At 38.1% G+C, this 8,090-nt stretch overlaps 2 protein-coding genes across 3 annotated transcripts; one reads left to right on the top strand and one right to left on the bottom strand.

Moving 5' to 3' along the window:
- Nucleotides 1-2,274: 2,274 nt before the first annotated feature.
- Nucleotides 2,275-5,863, bottom strand: LOC100743306. Of its 2 annotated transcripts, XM_033319927.1 has the most exons (6): nucleotides 5,740-5,863; nucleotides 3,794-4,531; nucleotides 3,544-3,706; nucleotides 3,273-3,461; nucleotides 2,764-2,872; nucleotides 2,275-2,530 (listed from the first exon to the last, which is right to left on the bottom strand). In XM_033319927.1, exons 2-6 carry the CDS (start codon nucleotides 3,810-3,812, stop codon nucleotides 2,333-2,335), a joined length of 678 nt encoding a protein of 225 aa, XP_033175818.1. In that variant the 5' UTR covers nucleotides 3,813-4,531; nucleotides 5,740-5,863; the 3' UTR covers nucleotides 2,275-2,332. The 2 variants fall into 2 exon arrangements, with proteins under 2 accessions (XP_033175818.1, XP_012239244.1); XM_012383821.3 differs by lacking the exon at nucleotides 5,740-5,863 and having other exon boundaries at nucleotides 3,544-3,703; nucleotides 3,794-4,642.
- LOC100740170 lies at nucleotides 5,818-7,882 on the top strand. Its single transcript, XM_033319928.1, has 4 exons — nucleotides 5,818-6,003; nucleotides 6,177-6,304; nucleotides 6,946-7,253; nucleotides 7,398-7,882. The coding sequence occupies exons 1-3, from the start codon at nucleotides 5,818-5,820 to the stop codon at nucleotides 7,049-7,051; spliced, it is 420 nt and encodes a 139-aa protein (XP_033175819.1). The 3' UTR covers nucleotides 7,052-7,253; nucleotides 7,398-7,882.
- The last annotated feature ends 208 nt before the right edge of the window (nucleotides 7,883-8,090 follow it).

Raw genomic sequence — 8,090 nt, 5'->3', positions numbered from 1 at the left:
GTTTCAAACCTATTTCTGGCAGAATTCAGGTTCGCCTATTTTCTTCGATCGTTTACGGTCCTAAAGCTTTTCGCTCACGGGAATATCGCGGCAAGCATCTGTGTTTTGTCTGCACGACACGATTCTATTAAAACGGGTTGCAACAATCAAAAGAGCATACGGATGTAGGCAGTGTTTGATAGAACGTTAATTTTCTCGCTGCGTACGACGCCAAATTCAATTTCAGATTGCACGTCGAGTCATGACGTTTCTCGACAATTTATACAGCTCCGCCGATTTAGTTATCAATTAATTTTCTTCTCTTCCTCCGGTGCGAGGTGCTTTCTCACATTTTTTAACAAAAAGAAAAAGAAAGGAAAAAGGACAGAGTAGGACTAAACGGTCCATTGCCGTGAGACTCGTGCGTGTGCCCGTTCGCAAACGGTTCACCCTATCATTTAGTCGTATAATGTGCTGATAACGTTATAGTTAATCTCAATTACATCATCGTCCTTCTTGGAAAAGATACACCGTGACAGATCAGAGACAAAGTTATCAACGTTTTACCTGCCAACGTGAATCATATTGCTTAATTATTTTTTGTTGAGGTAATCTGATTGAGGAACGCGTGGATGAATCTGTAAAAGAAATATATATTGAAGTAAGTGTAGGTACAGGGTTAGTGTATGCTGATCCAGATCCTTACTCTAGCAGTGTTACATTACAATAGGAGTTATTAGGGAGCACGTTGATACATTTATAACAAAGGACATTACCAAAAAATTAATCTTGGTGTGTAACTCTAGATGAAAGTTACAAGAAACAGCAATAAAAATCTACTTATAACTCTTTTGTTTCTAGATCTTGTAATCCAAAACAACATTCATATTCAAGGACGCAATAATATGGTCCTCTACTTTTTTAAATATTTTGCTTCACTGAATTCTATCTTTTCCGCAACGGCGATGTCCAGATCACGGGTATACGAAAGAAAAAGATGTAAAGTTTTGCTAGAAGTAATTACTTCAACAGTTTCATACGGCGACAATGTCGACCATTACAATCCGCAAGAATCTTTTCTTTCGCGATTCGATAACCAACAAATAAATTTCATTCAACAGACACTTGTTGCTCTTGTCACAACTCGTGGTGCACCATAAAGAGGAGAAATATTTCGTGTAACCTCCTGTAAGAGTCACGACATTTTAAAAACTTTTATTTTAGTCCGTCTCGAAATTTCCACCTTGACAGTTCGTAACTAATCGGCATCAAAGGAAGGTACACGTTGAAGTTCAGTTGGCCCAAGTTACTCTCGGAACACCGTGCTTTCGCAGTTGATATCAAAGAGACCGCATAAGTCAATAGTTCATTTTTCTATAAGTGATATAATTAAATTCCTTTCAAACAGAGAGCTCCTAGTTTCTGCATTTGGAGGTTATGCGAACTTTACGAAGCCGAACACAGGCCGTTACTGAACTAATGATACACGCTAGCAAGTACTGATTCTACACGAAAAAATAAGTCGAAAGTGCGGAATAAGCCATTTTCACAATACGCATTGTTTCCAACAAAAGTGAATTAAGACTTCGTTAGAGGTGTACTAAAAATGATGCCCCGAATGAAAAAATTTTATTTCACTTATTTATTCCATTGATTGTTTACTCACACCTTGTCGATAATTAGCCAAATTCAAGTATAGTTGACAAATTTTCGAACTCGACCTTCTCGGAACCAAATCCTCGGTTAAAAGAATGTCACTCTACTTTATCGACTTATTTTTTCATGAAGATCCGCCTTCTTTCGGTTTGTTCCATCAGTTCGATGACACCTGTATATTCGTTACCGAACGGTCGAAACAACGAAATCTAAAGTCAATCGCAATACTGTTCCCTTCGTTCGTCGCAGAAAATGAGTTTATCTTTCTCGGTACATCGGTTTCCCATCGATTTTCAACTAATTACGTCGATTAAAGGCGCATCGCGGATTTAGGAGATCTGGGCTGGATTAGTGGAGGAAAGGCAACGAGTTAACGTAACGGATGAAACAGCGGACAAGAAAATCCGAGAATTGATCGGTTACCAACAAATTTTCAGATCGCCGCTTTCTTGCTGGAAAGTTTGCAACGTTTCTTAATCTACCGTGGCGAGATAATGACTGATCGAAGAAAGGAGTCGCAGCTAAAAGCTCGAATATTTTCCAAGGTTAACTTCCGCCACAGCTTGTATTCGACACACTCGTTTTGATCATTGAACTGCAGTAAATTCTTTCGATATAGAGCAAGGAAATAAACAGAGATTTTATGTTTACTACAATTTATTTGTTAGAAGTACGAAAGAGTATTTAGAATTATCGATTAACCGGAAATCATGTCCAACAAGTTTAGCACCGTATGTTTCTTTAGTATATTGTTTATCAACTTCCTCAGCATCTTACTCAGGTATTGCGATATTAGATCTTGATTCTCCTCGAGGAAATTGGGGGCCTCCTCAGTGATGATTTCGCTTATATCCTCGGACAAGTCATCGTTGACGTATAATTCGGAGATATTACACTGGAAATATTTTAAAATTAACCATTCGGACTTTCAGGTTCACCGAAGCACTAGTTGTTACAGGATCATATATAAACTGCGGATTTTTATGCATTTATGTGGTATTTAGGAACGTATTTGTTGTAATTTTTATAGATAAGGCAAATCCCTCTTTAGGTTCTGTGTCTATAGTTGCGTCCATAAGAACATCGATTTGCATCAAAATCGGCACTGTAATCATATACAACACTTACGTCGAATTCCCTTACTTTGACCCGCAATTCCAGGTTTGATACGTACAGCCTCCCTTCCTTTATCTCTAATTGCAGGTCCGCCTTCACTTTAAGTCTCTCAATGCGGAGGCTGAAGTTAGAAAAAATGCAGTTGCCTTTTTAATCGGCGGTCAGGAGTAGTTTACACAATTTATAAACTGAAGAAATCTCCGAGCGTTGCTGGTCCGTTTCGGCAATACTGTTTTACTAGCGTTAGGAAACTGTAAAACCGACTGCGAGTGTGTTCTCGACGGATCATAAATGTGTTTCCGAAAGGTGGTGCGCTTCCAAGCTTTACCGATTTATTAAAAGATGCGTTTATTTGTGTAGTAAAAAGGTATTCGTTTTCTAAAAATATCTAAACGTTTTACAGAGATCGAAGATAAAGCGCGAATCGAGTGTTATAAATCTACGCGCTTCTGCATGCTAGCTAAGCTATTATATTCATTGTATAAAACGTGTATAAAAGGAAATAATTGAAAGAAACTTACGCGAGGTCTCCACATCCCTCCACATCTTCATCGAGGAATGTACCTGTCACATCGTAGCCAGTCTCAATTTTAATTTCGTGGAACAGAAGAGTTACTTTGCCTTTTAAATCGGCCATCGTGAAATCAGCCCGCTGTACTGTATAGTTAGACAAACCATCTATGCGTAAATTCTCTAGATATCCTTCTGCTCTGTTTGAAGAAGAAGAAGACCGATGTCGGTTAATGTCATTTGATTCTCTTTCCGTAATTAATACACGAAACATATGCGTACGAGAACAATGTCCTTATCTTCCAATCTATATCCAGGTGCTCCATCACTAATGGTTCAAGAACCGGAATACCAAGATTTTCATCTCCTTCTTCCATCATCTCCTTAAATTTCTCGAGAAATCCATTAAGTTGTCCCGACTGAAACATAGTGCTCGTTCCGGCTACTGAATGAGCTGAAACGATTTATTTTCTATAAATCGAACTCATCTTTGATTAAATCAAAGCCGCAAAGCAAAAACTATTCTACTTACAGAACATGTTGCCCAACATGACTGCGTAACAGATAATAAAACCGAAACAAGATCACAACTAGAAAGTAAACAATTAAAACCGAAGTATTTCGGATTTACGTAGATGTTAAATGTTTTTTTGTGCTAATATGAAGTATAGTCTTCCGATAATCGAGATAATATTTAGTTTTGATAAATTACACGATGCTACCTGATAATATGTTATAATAAATTGATTCTCAATACATCGCTCCTTATATATGAATCAGTTTCGTACTCGTGTTTTATGTCTCTTATTTCATGTATTAATATCTTATCTGCGCGATATACAATCGCCCCACGTGATTAATAAAAAAATAATTAAAAGATAAAGAAGCAACAACGCTAATTCCCTTGGTCGTTCTTTATTACAGGGGGTGATAATTCGGCAGTCGTGATTCAAGAAACTCAATTCTACAGCTGTGCCACGGTCGCGTGTCAGCGTCCGCTATTTCTCCCAAAAAAGGTATAGCTGGTTTTCTACTATATGCGTTTTAGCAGTTTTCAAGATTATGTACATGCCATGCGAATATTATGCCACGTTTAAACTCGAATTTACACAAACTTCTTCTATCCGTCGATTTCATCCAACATTTCGATGAACGTCTCGATGCTTCGACACTTATGAAGAGATACCTATCACACCCATCACTCGGAAACAAACCGTAAATCCTATCGCGTACTATTTCTTGGAAGACGAAAGATAATGAACATCAAAACCTAGGAGAACTGTCGTAGCATAATTTATGTTCATCAAGTAATATTCAATGTAATATACAAACGATACACCCACTCTGAATGTCGACGGCTAACTGTCAGCCCATTGCTTTGATAACTTCCAGTAAAGCACGGACCACGAGTTTAAAACGAGCCGCCTGTTGCCATGCGCTCTTCGGTTGCTTCCGGTTCTCCTCGGCCATCTTCGACGAGACACTGATTGTGCTACGATTTCGTGAAACTGCCCGTTGTGTTTCTCCCAAAAAGGTATAGCCGATTCTTTTTCTTTTTCATACGCGATTCGGTAGTTATCCAAGCTACGCACATGCCACGCAAATGTTATGACACGTTTAATCGAGATATATCCGTAGGAATTAGAGGACGCTTTTCTCTGATGCAATCGATAAATCGATACATCTCTTACAAAATTCTCGTTTCAGCATCAATTTGACATAATGTCCATTAGATTTATTCTCACGTTGTCAATCTATTTAGCCGAAGCAGATATGCCGACGATTAGATTAGAAGGAAAATTACGAATCCGTAAATTATCGAACGCTTTCCCAAGGTAAGAGAAAAAACGTACTTAACATCACACTATCTTCTTCTTGTTATTCGTGACGACAAAATTTCTGAAAGAAAACGTGTGGTAAACTAGGTGGGCACGTTTGAGCGAGACTCTTGCGTTATTGACATTGCTTTTACTCGACACTCAAAAGTAAACGGTTTGAATAGCGAGTGGATGTGTACACGCGTATAAATAAGTAACCAAAGAATGTCCGTATTTTTGTATGCATTTGCAATGTATTTTGCAATAAAATATTTGGCAAATCGGTACGAGTTTACAGCACTCCTTCTACTCCTTCTACGTCCCTCTACTCGACCGTTCAGAGGCCGCTCCAACAGATATTTGATTACGACAGAAGTTAGATTAGAATATGTTTCCACGAATATGATAAACTGTAAATAAATGTATTTAACAATGTCGCGAACAGATAATTTGTGCGGATAAGATTCTCTTGAAAGCAACTGGCACGTGCGATATTGCTCAACGAATTCCTGCATATTAATGATCGCATGCGTGCATGCCATATTAACTTCTATAAATTACTTCCAATACTTTTACATCGATGTAATATTTAAGACAATGAAAGCTCGGTTCGATCTTAGAAAATTATGATCCATACTTATATATTTATCTATTTATAAACCTAGGAGAACTGTCGTAGCATAATTTATGTTCATCAAGTAATATTCAATGTAATATACAAACGATACACCCACTCTGAATGTCGACGGCTAACTGTCAGCCCATTGCTTTGATAACTTCCAGTAAAGCACGGACCACGAGTTTAAAACGAGCCGCCTGTTGCCATGCGCTCTTCGGTTGCTTCCGGTTCTCCTCGGCCATCTTCGACGAGACACTGATTGTGCTACGATTTCGTGAAACTGCCCGTTGTGTTTCTCCCAAAAAGGTATAGCCGATTCTTTTTCTTTTTCATACGCGATTCGGTAGTTATCCAAGCTACGCACATGCCACGCAAATGTTATGACACGTTTAATCGAGATATATCCGTAGGAATTAGAGGACGCTTTTCTCTGATGCAATCGATAAATCGATACATCTCTTACAAAATTCTCGTTTCAGCATCAATTTGACATAATGTCCATTAGATTTATTCTCACGTTGTCAATCTATTTAGCCGAAGCAGATATGCCGACGATTAGATTAGAAGGAAAATTACGAATCCGTAAATTATCGAACGCTTTCCCAAGGTAAGAGAAAAAACGTACTTAACATCACACTATCTTCTTCTTGTTATTCGTGACGACAAAATTTCTGAAAGAAAACGTGTGGTAAACTAGGTGGGCACGTTTGAGCGAGACTCTTGCGTTATTGACATTGCTTTTACTCGACACTCAAAAGTAAACGGTTTGAATAGCGAGTGGATGTGTACACGCGTATAAATAAGTAACCAAAGAATGTCCGTATTTTTGTATGCATTTGCAATGTATTTTGCAATAAAATATTTGGCAAATCGGTACGAGTTTACAGCACTCCTTCTACTCCTTCTACGTCCCTCTACTCGACCGTTCAGAGGCCGCTCCAACAGATATTTGATTACGACAGAAGTTAGATTAGAATATGTTTCCACGAATATGATAAACTGTAAATAAATGTATTTAACAATGTCGCGAACAGATAATTTGTGCGGATAAGATTCTCTTGAAAGCAACTGGCACGTGCGATATTGCTCAACGAATTCCTGCATATTAATGATCGCATGCGTGCATGCCATATTAACTTCTATAAATTACTTCCAATACTTTTACATCGATGTAATATTTAAGACAATGAAAGCTCGGTTCGATCTTAGAAAATTATGATCCATACTTATATATTTATCTATTTATAGGATAAACACTCTGGCAGAAAATAAACGTGAATGTATGTTTATATTTGTACAAAAAAGAGAAGGAAAGGAAGAGAGAATTAGACATAAACGCTTAAGCGTAAACTAAGAATGACTATAAATAATTATAATATATGTACTAATGCAAAGCAACATCTTAAGAATGCTAGGGTTTGACCAAATATGTACGTTCTGGTGGACAGATTTGGTGTAGATAGACACTCACTCCGTGCAAAATTATGTAAAAATGTTAGAATATCCATAAGTAATGTTTTGTGTGTAAAAAATGTTACTTCTGAAATATCTTAAAGGTAAATACATTTAAAGAAAATAATTGGACGATCGCGGGACAAGATATAAAACCTTCGGTTATTTTACTCGTAATCAAGATATCAGACATTATTCTTCTATCGCTCAATGTCTGAAGATTTTAATTATTAATAACTTCTCCATAGGTGTGAGAATCGAATAGCATAGAATGACCACTATGTTTGGCAGCGAGTTACACAGTTTCGAACGTTTCAATTTGTTACTACGTTGCTTATCGTCTACGATTTGGTAGCAACGGGTACAACGTTCTTCGTACGCTCACTCGTGTACACGCGGCTGCCGCTGACTTGCATTCTGCGAATTCGAGTATGCGGTCAGTCGTTTCGTGTCGTGTGGCAACGATTATGCCGGATGATCGTAGCCAGACCCGCAGCATTTACGCGCGTACAACCACGACACATGGGAAAAACTTTTATGCGTGCCGACGATGAACGTAATCTAGCAAAACATAATTCGTTCATGCGACGCCATGTCTCAAGGAGAATACCCATCGACCAGATTGTAGGTCGCAGACATCGAACGTTACGTGCCTCTTAACAAGTTACAAACCAGGAGTACTACTACGTAGCCGGTATTTTCCGTGTTGTCCAACTAATATATCGATATGATCGCGTCCACAAGCTAGAAACTTGAAAGGATTTCGTTTGTAAATATGGGTATATAAGGACTCCTTTAATTATACGGCTACAGAACGGTTTTCGTAGTCGTTTTGCAAAATTTGTCAAGAATCAACCCCTCTTGAACAGAGTTCAAAGAACAGTCATGTTATCAATTAGAGTTCCGAGATCACAGTGTACGTAACGAAATTAATCTCCCCT

This window comes from Bombus impatiens, unplaced genomic scaffold, assembly GCF_000188095.3.
Source record: "Bombus impatiens unplaced genomic scaffold, BIMP_2.2 scf_0219, whole genome shotgun sequence".
Classification (NCBI taxonomy): Eukaryota; Metazoa; Arthropoda; class Insecta; order Hymenoptera; family Apidae; genus Bombus; species Bombus impatiens.
The sequence above is the reverse complement of the archived record's forward strand: the minus strand, read 5'-3'. Positions and strand labels throughout refer to the sequence as shown.